This window comes from Meriones unguiculatus, chromosome 1 (genome assembly GCF_030254825.1).
Source record: "Meriones unguiculatus strain TT.TT164.6M chromosome 1, Bangor_MerUng_6.1, whole genome shotgun sequence".
Lineage (NCBI taxonomy): Eukaryota > Metazoa > Chordata > Mammalia > Rodentia > Muridae > Meriones > Meriones unguiculatus.
The window spans coordinates 55,096,539-55,110,161 of record NC_083349.1 but is presented as its reverse complement, the minus strand read 5'-3'; the positions used below and the strand labels follow the sequence as shown (position 1 = coordinate 55,110,161).

Here is a 13,623-nt window from a genome sequence, read left to right as displayed (position 1 = left end):
GATTTCATAAAGTGAATTCTTTTTAACAGAAGTGCAGAGACTGGGGTTAAAAAAGAGAGAAAGAGACAGAGGGGAAGAGAGTCAGGTTTAATTGAATAAATGGATCTAAAAATCCATGTGTTAAGACTTTCTCACAAGACATAATTGCTAGGGGCCCCTGAGGAGGAGGTCACTGTGGTTTTGGTGGCCAACTTGTATATCAATAATTGTGGGAAGTTATAAAGTCCTGACTGGAGGTGAGTCTCTTCACAGACAGTCCCAACTGTGTCCGGCACCATATGTCTCCTTCTCCCCAGAAGCCCAGAATGAAAGAACCTAAATGGATGTCATCACAATTTGCAATGTGAGGACACTCACGGGCCACAGGGTTCAGTGGCTTCGCAGGGTGCCAATTCCCATGATAGGAACTCATGGCTCAGTATAGGTGAAGTACCTGCTTACTTTCGTACTGTTTCATACTTTTGTTACTGTTTTGCATTGCTGAGGACCTGCCCTAGTGAATGAAGAAGTTAAAGGACCTGGTTAGTTAGTGATGGCTTAATCCCTACCATGTTCTCAGCAACTAGGTTTCACAGGTACACTTACAACAAGCCAGGGCCGCCCTCGAGTGATCTGGAGGAGTGGTAGAGTACGTTCGCTCTCAAGGCTGGTGTCCATGGGATCGTCCAAGAGCTAATGAAGTCTAGATTATATATCATGAATTTGATTGAGCGGGTCTGGGAAGGGGCTGGGACCTCCCACTTGGCTGCAGGCATCCAAGGAGTTTTGATGTTTGGGCCATATAAACACTACTTTTGATGCACATGTATTTTGCTGATGGAATTAAACATTTACTAGCATCCTTTGCTGGAAGAAATATGCCCATGAAACTAGCCTAAATGGCTTGTTAAGCTGAATGGAGTCAGAGAACAGGAAGGAAAACTTCCCATTTGGCCTAGTAGGGAAATTGTAATGAGGTGTCAGGCACACAAAAGCTTGGAACTGTTATGCCATGGGCTGGGCCTCTTCTTAGATGCAGCCTAGTGCAGTCAGACCAGGACCAGGCCAGATGTAACCGTGAGTTTGGATCTTCTATTTGAGCTTTGCAGTTCATCTCTGCTGTAGACTGATGTACTCCATGCCTCCTAGCTGAACCTCTAGGTGAATTATAAGGAATTTTGGGTTAGGATGTATAGATATCTTGCCAGTGTGTTTCTGTGTGCAGCAAGTAGAATGAGTCTTACCAGATGTAGCCGCCGTAAGCCATTCTGGTGTGCATCTGCTGTTGAGCATTTCATTTGTTTAGCTCTAGGTTTGCATATTGACTTTGTTTTTCGTATGCCAGGACAGATTAGTTGGGAGAGTGTATGAAACTTACGCAAGTGGCCTAATTGTTCAGGATTAGACTTGCCAGAAGTTGGCTTAATAATATTTGCTTCAGCTTCAGGTAACAGATTAAGAGATTAAAAGCAGACTGCTTGATTTCCCCTCTGGATGCCCCTGTGGGTGGCATCCAGGGCATAAGTTGATACAAACTCCTTAAGCCTTGGAAAAAGATCTTACTCACAAAATTGAGCTCATAGAAGTGGCTCTCCAGGGAACATCTGAAAGAGAGCTCAACCAAGGTATTGGTGGCAACGCGCCTACTGTGTGTCAAGATCTGTCCAGGGTGCTGACCCCCAACATCTCTCCTGATGAGTGTGCATTCTATTGCCACAAAGCTTAGCCCCACATGCACTTGCTGATAGTTAGTGCCTGTCACTTAAATATTGTTCTTCTGAGCACCTGCTGTTTTCAGGGCACATATTATGTGGTGACAGAAGAGGGGGATACATGGTCCTTGTCTTACAGGTATATGTGCAGTAGCTGATCTCGGAGCGTAATTGTTTCAAAAATAGCTATCAGATCTTGTTCTTAAAGCCCCTTCAGAATGCTGCCTTGCCAAGCTTAGTGGCGCATGCCCAGAGCAAGTGGCTCTCTGAGTGTGAGGCTAGCCTTATCTACATAGGGAATTTTAGGCTATCCTGGGCTATATAGTGAAACCCTGTCTTTAAAAAAAGAAAAAAGAATGCCACCCTGGGGCTGAGGATATAGAGAGCTTGCCTAGCACAGGCTCAACCCTAAGTTCAGCCCCCAGAAACTGGGGCATGGGGATTGCCGGTCTTTGCTTTAAGGTTTGAAAGATGTGAACAAAACAATAACTTTGAAGAATCTCTAAGTGTGGTAGAGGGCACTGCGTTTGGCAGTCCATGCTCTCTTTCAGGGCCCTGTTTTCCATTTGTTTCAAGATACCAGCATTACCCCAGCATCATATTATAGAAGTGTCAGTAATTTGTTGATATTTCTGGTGGGGGTCTCAGGTTTTTAGGTCAAGATTCTCTCACATCTTGATTCAAGGATTTTGTGTTCTGACACTGGAGTGAAGAGATGTCCCAGCAGGAAGGTGCTCAGCTGCCGAATTTGCTTAGTGATGTTCAGAGTAACTTTCCAATACGAAGGGGCTCCTCTTTGTTCTTCGAGCCATGGCTTGTCTGACATCTCTCTATAGGGTGCCTAAATTTCCCTGATTTTTCCCACTCACACCAGCTCTCATTCTTAGATTGCATTTGGAATTGCATGAATGCCGCATGTTATTCTGTTTTCATTTGAATTTGCTTTTGCAGTAACCAGATTGATACACAACTATTACTACGTGAAAATAATGGATGATACTGAGACTTTCGGCAACATTTACTTAACCTTCCTTCTCATACCCTTTACTAATACCAACAAGAAGAATACATTTCTAGATTAAACCTCTAACTGGAATTGACCCATTGGTTACATTTTCTTTTATAATTAAGGTCTTTGTAGAAACTTTCATTCCCTTGTCTTACTAAGTCTAAACTCTAGATGCCTTACATTTACACTTCTTTTAAATGTTTTGTTTTTCAGGGCGGTCCTTTACTAACTGAAGTTTCTTCTTCCCATATTGAAACTGATTCTCAAGCCTTCCCTCCAACAAGCAAACCTTCATCTGCCTACCCCTCCACCACAATCGTCAACCCCACCATTGTGCTCTTGCAGCATAATCGAGGTAAGGCAGCCTCCTGCATGGGTGCTGGAGTCAGCAGCTCCAGTCTGTGATGTCTGGAGCAAGAAATCCTTCCTCCAAAAAAAGTTTCCCCAACCTTTCCCCAGGCCAGCTTCCCAGCTTCTTTGAAGGTCCCACAAACTGGCAGGGAGATAGAGACCCCTGATCTGAAATGATGTCAGTTTCTATGTAAGCTGGGCTGGTTCAAGTTCATGTGATATAGGTTGGCTTTTCATGGTTATTTGCAAACAGTTAATGCACAAAAGTGGAAGTTTGTGTCTCTTGGTTCGTCATTACGCAATTTGTAATGAAGCTCCGCCTTGAGCATGTGCGATAGTATGTCTCTTTAAGTGGTGTCATAAATGACTGACTTGTTCAAAGTAATAAGTTTCTAGAAAGTGCAGTTTTGAATGCAATGCTAAATTTCAAAAAAGGAAACACTGGATAGGTAACTCTCTACAATGAAGAGTATCTTTTTGTGCCTCTGTAACAGGGTTCTAGACTTCCTCCTGGTTATTGGCTAGCCCTCTTCTCACAGCAGATTTGGTGGCAAATCTGTAACAGAGATTCACATCTCTATTTGCGCTTATTCTACATGGCCCAGACAGGTCTACTTAGGGGTTCTCTTTGGTTCCTATAGTTCTTCTGGCTGGTCCAGTTGCTCCTGCTGCATCTCTGAAAGGGCCTTGGGGTCAGTAAAACGCAAGAGCTTTGAAGTCATCATTGTATATATTTACCTTTCTGCTTAAAGTTCAGGCAGTGGTTCTAAATCCCAACTTTTGCATTTTAGAATTGCATAGAGGAACAAACTTTGCATTTAAAAAACCTTTTGCATCATGAAATGGGACATTTTCAGGCCATCTCCCAGGAGAGGATTCTTCTGCATTGAACTCAAGGAACAGTGAAGGGTTGTGTCCTGTCTGTAGCTCAAAGCTTGGTTCCAAATCCTCTTTTCTTGACACTCTACTCACCCACTTCATAGTCTCCTCCCCTCCCCTGCTCCTCCCTTAGAGGAGATGGGCTGAAATCTAATTTACATTGCTTTCCATATTGAAGAGAGGTTTTTCTTTCCTGCTTCTAACTGGAAAAGTAGATGCATAAAACATTTTCTCTCATTTAAAATATGTTCACTCAAATCATAAGTGGTTGCTTTAGTGGTTTCAGGGTGTTTTTTTTTTTTCCTCCACTGTGTGGCCCTGGTGTTCTTCCAGAGAACAGAAGGGTCCTACATCTAAGTGCCCATTCTCCTTCCAGCACTGCCACCCTCCCTGGCAGCAGCTCTCTTTCCCAGTATCTGTCATGCAGAACAAAGAAAAATGCAGAAAAAAAAAGCAATAGCTTCTCTGTGAACTTCTTCATGACTCATTATTCTAAAAAGCAAGTTAGTTCCCAGAAAGAAAGGCAGTTCTTAAAAAAAAATGGGATTTATTCCCAAGGCAACTTGGTTTTTGGGAAATGCCAAGTTCTTGCCAAGTCCCTCTGACAACACCTACAAGGATGTTTTCAGGCACCAAAGTGCCTGAGATCCCTCTTTGTTTCTTCCTTGAGTAACTGAAATTTTCTTATTCATCAAAAAGAACTTTTGGTTCCTGCCTTTCTCTTGACCAAGTTCTGCCTTTTGGTTTAAAAATTAGAGTTGTCCAGAGTGAGGCACATCCTTCAGAAAAGTATTGGGTAATGATCATACAGGGGCTTTTCTCTCTCTTTTCCTTCCTTCCTTCCTTCCTTCCCTCCCTCCCTCCCTCCCTCCCTCTCCCTCCCTGTCTCTTTCTTTTTCTTTCTTTCTTTCTTTCTTTCTTTCTTTCTTTCTTTCTTTCTTTCTTTCTTTCTTTCTTTCTCTTTCTCTTTCTCTTTCTTTCTCTTTCTCTTTCTCTTTCTTATTAACTAGTAGTTTCCCATGAGAAAAACTATGGGTTCATCCCAGGAAGGGCAGGAAAGGTAGGAAAGAATGAAAGAGACTGTGTATCAGTGGGGTTTGGGTAAAGTATTTTTGGCACTGCTTTGGAACATACCCAGATGTACCCAGTCTGGTATCTCTGGTTCTCCTCACAGAAAAACAATTTCTTAACTATGGCAAAGTTTCCTAAGGGGTGATAACTTTACTCTATATTCTCTCTCTCTCTCTCTCTCTCTCTTTTGTCTAGACTGTCACAGGGCACAGTTTGGCAGTGATCTGTCTCCCTTAGCCAATCTCCTTTCCTCTAGAGACAAACAGGCCCTAAGCCTTTGGTCTGGCTTTGGTGGTTATTAACAGCACTGTCCCTTTCCCATTCTTTCTTAAGCTTTCATGACAGTGTGTTCAGGGTATCACTTATCCTCAGTCAGAAAAGTAGGGATTCAACTCAGAAAACCCACAGGGCTAAAAGAGGTACATGGTCCCCTGGTCAGGGGACTTTCAGCCTCTACTGTGTGTTGGATCCTGAAAGTCTGGTTAGCTTGTGGTTCAGATTCAGGAGCTCTGGGGATGGGGTAGGAGAACAAGGTTCCAGAGTTTTAGGAAGTTTGCCATTGTGGTTGGTTGTGGACCACCTTGGACAGCAAGACCTATATGGTTCCCAGACATGTCTGTGGACAGGAACCGTTAGAGTATAACTCCAATGCTGGTGACTGAAAAATAGCTACCACTATCTGTGCGGCATCCTGTGAAAGAACAACCATTTCACCTCCAAAGCAGAAGCAACAGGATCTTTCCCCTGTTGCTTGCATTTGCTTCTGCTTGCAGAATATAGTGTGCCACCGTAAACCCCTTTAGATACCAGAGCACTATAACATCACAGATAAGGAAACTGAGGCCAAGAGGTTACTTACTGGATTGGACATTGTCATCTGGCACGTTGCCAGCAGAGCCGAGCCTGGAACTCCACTGGGCCTCTAGTGTAGCTGGTATGAATCCCATGCATGAAGCTGGGATGGACAGCTGCCATGTCCACTGGCCTTGAGCTCCCACACTGCTCTGTTTCCCTCTTCCTCGTATGGAATGTAGACGCAGGATAGGAATGTGGCCATGGGGGACAGGGACAGTGCACATGGGCCAGCATGTTCTATTTTTATCTCTTTGGTTGCTTGATGTTTAGCAGCTGTAGAAGGTAAAGGTTACTTTTGTTCTTATCACATAGTGAGTGCAGACAGGATGCTGCCAACAGGAGACCTTGGCCTTCCCGCCACACGATGACCCCGGAGAGTGAGCAACTGCACTAAGGACAGTGGGGGTGGAGAGAACTGTAGAGTCTGAGCTGCAGATTTTGGTTCTAGAACCAGATGTCTTTCAGTGTTGTCTTGAATAATGTAAGCCCCTTATATGAGGTCACTTAGCTAATGCTGATTATTTTTGGAATTTATTGCCCTGGCGCAGGCAGACGTTCAGTGACTAAGCCACAGTGCTGACGATGTTCATTGAGGAAAATGGCTGTACCTAACGGCAGAGGCTGTTACTAAGATTTCAAGTGCCAGATGAAAAGGCTCTTACAACAGGGCTGGGATTTGGTAAACTTAGGAGATGGCAGTTGCCATGTCCCTGATTCTTAACATAGCTCTACCAGAAGGTACCCAGTCTGGGATGTTAAGAGGTCCATGTGACCCCAGAGGGATTGGAAAGGTCACGAGTGATGAGATCACCTTGAAACAAGATGGAAACACCTAGAACACTTCGTTGGGCCCAAGTCGTGGTGTGGATCTATAGGTCGGGGAGCTGGGGGACCACTTGTCTGGTAATTGGGGCTACATAGTGACATTGCCTCAGCTGGGTGTGTATGTTAACACCCATGCCTGGAAGAGAGCAAGGCCCAGAATTTGAGGTCCTAATTAGTTATTCTGGGACTTCTCTGTCTCGCCAGGTGCTGTATAAATATTACTTACATTGTGTTCTTTTCTTTCATCACAGAACAGCAAAAACGACTCAGTAGTCTTTCAGGTAGGTGAGCAATCTATTTATTTACCTGCTAACTTCCAATCCTGTTCAAGCTGGTGTCCAATCAACACAGCCTTCTGACTTTCCCTCTGTGTTGATTGATGGACCACAGGGATAATGAAAACAGGAATAGTTTCTATGTCCTGGAGCAGACAGACCCATGTACACATGCCTTGTGGAACTGTAGCATGTACCCAGGTGGTCAGACCATACTGTCTGTGCAGAGACCAAAGGGGCTTTGTTGAGGCAGACTCGTGGAAGGCCGTTGAAGAGAACCCTGTTGCTCTGTCTCTCTCCATGGTTGAAATGAATCAGGGGTTGGGAAATGTGGAAAGTTCTTCCCCTTTTCCCCCACAAAGAACAAACTGCCAGTAGATGGATGACCCTGAGTAACAGGTCTAAGTGAGTGTCCCAAGACCCACACAGTGCTTGAAGCTGCCCCTTGAACTTGAGCTGACGTCAGTATCTCCTGGAAAGCTTGTTGAGACTCATTTCAAGAGGGTCAGATTTAATGGATGAGGGTGGTGTTTTGGGTCTGTAGCAGCTGATGCTTCCTTCCTTGCTGACCACACCTTTAGGTAGAGAGTAATCGCCAAGGTCTGTGATGGTAAAGTGACCACAAATATAATCAGTTGTCAGGGCTCACTCCCAAGAAGATATGCAAGATGAGACAGTGCTGGGCTGGGGAGGGCTGATATCCTGGGGAAACCCAGGGAAGGAAGTATGCAGCCATTCCCTGCTGCTTCCAACCCCAGTTTTCATACTTTAATTTTTTTTTTTTTTTTTTTTTTTTTTATGAAGCAAGAAAGCGGTCATGCCTTCTAAATTGTTGTGAGACTCATGGGAGATTCTGCTAATGAGTGGCTGTGCCCTGAGCTCTGTGCTAAGGGCTAAGGGAGGCACCATTGTATTGACTATGGTCTATTACTGAGTTCTGCCCTTGTGCCTGGTGCAGAGTCAGCCTCTGGGGCTGCAGAAGGGAGCTGTGCTGCCTATCAGTAGCTAGTGGTGTGGCATGATGGCTTGCTACTGTTGTGTGGTTGTGGGCTCCTTGGGAGATCATATGAAGGCAGTTGCTTCACTCTCTAGACAAAGCCAGTGTGTACACAGGGCACATGGAACAGAGGCTTGTGTGCTCCTCTGATTAAAAACCCCTGATCCAGTGAGTAACCGAAGACAATTTAAGCAGCTGCTACATGGTTTCTGCATGACTTTAGCATACCACTGCCCTTGTGATTTGTGCAGAGCCTGAATAGGGAGGACATGGGGTTCTCACACCCTCTCAATTTATCAGGACTTGGCTACAGGACCAGGACAGGCTATGGTTAAGCTCAGAGTGCCCTTCACAGCCTTTCCGTGAACCATCAGGCTCTAGCCCACTTCAGTCCATTGGTCAGCCCAGGTGGCCTTGGGTAAGGGGAACACACACACACACACACGGGGCGGGAGTAGAGGAAGATGAAGGAGACATTTTTTCTCGCCTTTGATAGCTTGAAAAGATTGGTAAAATTGATGTTAGGTGATCCAGAGTTTAGTTTTTGTCTCCCCTTATAGGACTGTTTGTCCCTAGATAAGTGACTTCATTTCCCTTACCGTAGTTTCCTCATGTGGGAAACGGGGTGCTAACTCTTGGTCCTGTGGGGTGCCAGTTCTTGGCCCTGCCTGCAGGTGCTGTTTTGTATTGCTGAAGTGAGGGGGTTGCCCACACTGGGAAGAGCCTGCTCATGGGCAGGCTTCTCCACTGCGCAGGCAGGCTTAGTGTACAACATCCTTGCACTCCTTGAGTTTGAGATCACAGAGTCCAGGAGCTTCCCAGAGTGGCACTCTCTAGCCTCTGCTTTAGGGCAAGTGAGTATACATCCCTCACCTGTAGGTATGAGACTGGATGACTGCCAGCATCCTTCCCTTCAGCACAGTCATAGAACACTTTTGTAGGGCTTAGCACTCAATGAGAGTGTTAGGCTTTCCACTGCCTAACACCTGGCGGAACCTGGCCGAACAGCTTAAGGGAGGAAAGTTGGTTGCTCGTGGTTTTAGGGGATTTAGTCTGTCATGGCAGGGAGGGCCTAGTGGAGTTGTTCATACCCTGTTGAACAGGAAGCAGCAAGAAGGAACAGGAAGGGGCCAGGACAAAATGATGGCCCAGTAATATGTTTCCCTCAGCAGGCTTCAGCTTCCATGACCTCCCAGTGGTAAATCTTGAGTTCATGGATGGGTTAAACCATTGACTGATAGGGCAGAGTCTTCATAATTTAATCATCTCTGACCATCCCCTCACTGACACATCTAGGGATAATGTTTTATTAACAACTGAGGTTATTTCTTAGTCTGTCAAGTAGACAGTATAAACAAACCATCCTGGAGCCTTTGTATTTTTGGCCTTGTGTCTTCATGGTCCCCTTGATAAAATAGTGCAGGGACTGACAAAGGATGTAGAGAGACCACTGTCCTTCCCCCTTGGAAATGTAGTCATTGCTTTAGACTGTCACAAAGCTTTGGATATAGAGGAAATCTACCCCACCTCCTCCTGAGAGAGACCCCCATTTGAGGTTGCCATTATCATTTGTTTAGTGATTCAAGGCTAAAAAAAAAAAAAAAAGATTTATTTATTTTTACTTTACATGCCTGAGTGTTTGCATGCATGGATGTATGAGTGCTGTGTATGTGTGGTGCCCGTGGAGGCTAAAATACATTAATGAGTTTATTAGAACTGGAGTTAAGGGTGGTTGTGAGCTACCATGTGGGTGCTGGGTCTTCTAAGTAGCAAGAACTCTTAGCCACTGAGCCATCTGTCTATCCCCCAACTTAAGACCTTTTGATACACAAAGAAAAATCCCAGACCATGACATAAAGGATCAGAAGATGTAATGAATGGCACAGTCCAGTGTCATTTTAGGTTTTTATCTAATCAAGTAACATTTCTTCTTTGGGGTCCGAGCCCTGTATGTACCAGAATCTTATGATGTTAAGCTTATAAAGTTTAAAAAAAAGGGGTGGGTGGGGCTGATTTTTATAGACCAAAGTAACTGGGGGAGAAAAAAAAAAACAACTATGGACTAAGTGTTGCAATTATTAGAACTACATGCTCTAATATATTTTTGTTTAAATGAATTACTTGCCTAGAAACATTGACTCATGTTTATGGTCATCATCTCATGATGTCTACATACCAAGCAAAGTGGGGTTTAGAATTAGCTCACTGGGTCCCTTTTTGGTTTCACTTGAGGAAGGACTTCCAGCTAGGAAGAGAATATTCAGATGCCCAAGAGTAGACTGGTAGCTCAGAACCCTTGCATTTTGAGTTTTCTGAAAGATCTTTGGGCTCATGTTGGAATTTCCTCAGAAATCCTGGGAAGGGAGTCTAGCCTGACATCGTTGGGGGTTTGTGGTGATGATAGGGGATTGGATTTTCTGAAGCCCTCTCTAGGTTCACAAGGACATTTAGAAACCACCCGCCCTCATAGATAGAGCGAAGCTTTGAGAAGCTTGTTTGAAATCAGGGCAGAGTGACCTTGTTAAATAGACTGAATGTTATAAAACCTGAGCATGCAGCCTTCACTGTTCCTCATCCTCTCAGCCACTCCTTCACACCTCTGACTCTGTCACAGCTTTGCACGGAACCCTGGATTCCTGCCAAAGTATTTGCCTAGCCAGCACTTTGCACTTCTTCTCAGTCAGGGAGTAATTGTTCATTGCTGAAAGGTTGGGGGAGAGGCATGTTTCATTCTTCACTGGTAAGACTTCAGGCTCCCTTGGCTTAAGCCCTTTTGCCCTCCTTCTGACCCTCAGTTACCATCTGACACACTTCTTCCTCTGTGTTCACCTCTACTCCTTTTTCACACACATATCTCTTTCTCTGCAATCTGATGCCTGTCCCTGTTGCCCTCCTACTGCTCAGACTGTTTTTATCCCTTTCCTGTTGCTCAGGTGACTCCCCCACAAGCTGGGGATTCTCTGCTTCTCTGCTTATTTCTTTGGCATCCTGCAGTGTGTGGCTTCAGCCCTTGGCTCTGCTCTCACTTCCTTCTTCTGTCAAGATGTGCCATCACTCTGGTGCTGGTGGCTGCAAAGCTGCTTCCTGCCAAGGCATCTCAGCTGGGCCCTGCAGCATCTCCTTCTTGTCTTATCGAAGACTTAACGGAATGCCAGGCACATAATTAAGTCAGAGTAGTGCAAGGTGGCACAGAGTTGATGCTGCTGCTCCTTATGCCAGGAACATCCTCCACTTTCTTTTCATCTGGTTGGCTCCTCTTAGACAAGTTGGCACTGGATCTAAATTCTACAGCTAAGCTGGGTGCTGACTTCTCTGCTGGCCCTTGCTACTCTGGCCCACTAGAGTTAGAAGCCCCCTGAAGCCTAAGGATCTGAGAGATTCACCTGCAGAACAGTAGCATAGCACCTGGCAGGGCTTAAGGAATGGATGGTTTGGTGTAGAAAAACAGACAGCATCTACAAAATCTATGTGATCTGTACACCACATCTGGTATGTCTGTTTGCTCTCCAAGCACCCAGCAATATTTAGCTTTCTGAGCACTTTGGCTTACATTTCTGTGAGCTTGCTGATGTGAATGTCATTCCCATGTTTTTGAATGAGAGAATTAAGGCATGGGAAAGTTAAGTAAGGAGAGTTCAAAGCTTCCCAACATGAAAAAGGAACTTTCCAGTAATGCTTTACCACCTCTTTAAGGTTTTACCTGCTCCCTTTCCTTTCCAGCCGTCTACAGAAAAATGTCCATACCCCTGCACACTGCTCTTAAAGAGCCAGACAACAAGTATTTGATGCTCTGCAACTCAAGTGGTCACAGCTTACTCAGCTAAGCCATGGTAACCGAAAAGCATCAATAAATAATGCGTGGACAAACCATGACGGCTGTGTTCCAGTTAAATTATACTTATAAAAGCAGGTGTCCTCCAAGGGGCTGGACTCTGCTGACCCTTGCTCTACGTAGGGTTAGTTCCAATAGGAAGTTAGCAAATGCCCCTTTCTCCTAGCTGGATTGCTGGAGAGGTTTTTGCTTTGGAGTTTCAGCTTGTGATTGCTTTTCATTTCCAGATCCTGCCTCAGAGAGAAGAGTTGGTGAGCAGGACTCAGTGCCAACCCCAGCAGAACTCACTTCGCCCAGCAGGGCTGCTGAAAGGAGAGCAAAGGATGACAGCAGGCGGGTGGTGAAGAGCGCACAGGACCTGAGCAATGTGTCTATGGATGAAGTGGGCATTCCACTCCGGGTACGAAGGTGGACCTTTGTGTCCTCTCTGGGCTTCTGCTTAAACAAGCGTTGGCAAGAGTGTGGCCTTGGGTGTGGTGTGGTGTGGTATGTGTGTGTGTGTGTGTTCCCTCTTGGAGTCACAGTGGCTTAGAGGGGAGGCTTTTCTCTCTGACACTAGCACAAACCACACCCTGATGAGTGTATCCAGACTTCTCCAAAATAGGTGTAGGGTATTAATCAGTCTCAAGAAAAAAGGCACATTTGGGTGGAGCAGAGTTGAGGAACTTTTCTGCAGCAGAACAGTTGATGGGCTTGGGCTGTCCATGCTCCACGGGCAAGGCTGTCCCTGCGCCCTGGAGTCCATTCAGCATTTCTTGCTCCCAGAGTTAGGGACATTGACAGGATAAGGGAGGCTGTGATTGGGGGTCAGGAAGAAGATCCTTGCATGAGAGTTACCTCATCATCCAAAGAAACCAGGACAAGGCAGTCAGGCAAAGGAAGCCCTCCAAGGCCTTCAGAACCAACAGGCCTCTTCCTGAGTGCAGGTGTGCCAGTGCTCCCGAAGACCCTAAGGAGCTCAGGGAAACCTACTTTCTGCAGCTTCCCACTCCTCTCGGTGTATCCACCAGGCCACTAGCTGCAGTATGTATCTTTGGTTTCCACTGGGAAAGCGGACAATTTTTAATGTTCTTTTAGAGAGCAGATAGAAACAGGAGTAGGATAAGCCTCTGAAGAACTCAGCTTCAGTCCTTTGTAATAACAGAGAACTGTTACCAAGAGTGATTGCAGCTACCCATGCTGGACATGACCTCCATTGCCACTTGAGCAATGAAAGCAATTATCATTTTCATGGGTTGCTGCATCGGGTAGCTTAGCCATGCTGTTATGAACACTCAGCACAGGCTGCTTATGAAGGAAGGAGAGGCTTATTTGGGCTCATGGTTATGGAGGTTTGAGTCCAAAATTGAAACACCTGCTCTTCAGGGGCCTCTGGCAAGGGTGGCACATCCCGGCAAGAGTGTCCATCAAGGCAAGTGCTCACACAGTATGCTGGGGAGCAGAGAGAATGGCTGGGTGGCACCCCAAGTTTCGCTGGATAAGTCATTCCCAGTGATCTAAGGACCTCCCACTAGCTCCCACCTCCTGTGGGTCCACAGTGCCTCTCAGGGCTGCCACCCTGGGAGACCATGTGTTCAAACAGCATCGGAAAGGTACTGGCTGTGAGGGGGTCACGTCACTCTCCCAAGATCTCAGTGTGTGGGTGATAGAGTGTCTCCAACTGTTGTGTTAGTTGGACCTTCTACTTTTTGATACCTTGGATAATGCACTTTGGCTTTTTCCATTTAATTTCCTCATCTGTAAAATGGGAGTGATGCCATCTTAACTTGCCTCATTGATTTGTTTTTATCTTTGAAAAGAGTCCTAGCTCCAGGTGAACAAGCTAGGTGAGCGTGAAA

The 13,623-nt window shown here is 45.5% G+C and overlaps 1 protein-coding gene across 10 annotated transcripts in view; it reads left to right on the top strand.

Moving 5' to 3' along the window:
- The window catches only part of Sorbs1 (sorbin and SH3 domain containing 1), a 226,129-nt gene that overhangs the window by 137,251 nt on the left and 75,255 nt on the right, over nucleotides 1-13,623 (top strand). For 9 of the 10 annotated variants that reach the window (XM_060389143.1, XM_060389165.1, XM_060389157.1 and 6 more), the window contains 3 exons: nucleotides 2,914-3,055; nucleotides 6,933-6,962; nucleotides 12,013-12,185. In XM_060389143.1, the coding sequence (XP_060245126.1) occupies nucleotides 2,914-3,055; nucleotides 6,933-6,962; nucleotides 12,013-12,185 (345 nt within the window). The remainder of the gene's footprint in view (nucleotides 1-2,913; nucleotides 3,056-6,932; nucleotides 6,963-12,012; nucleotides 12,186-13,623) is intronic. The other variant, XM_060389176.1, reaches the window with a different exon arrangement.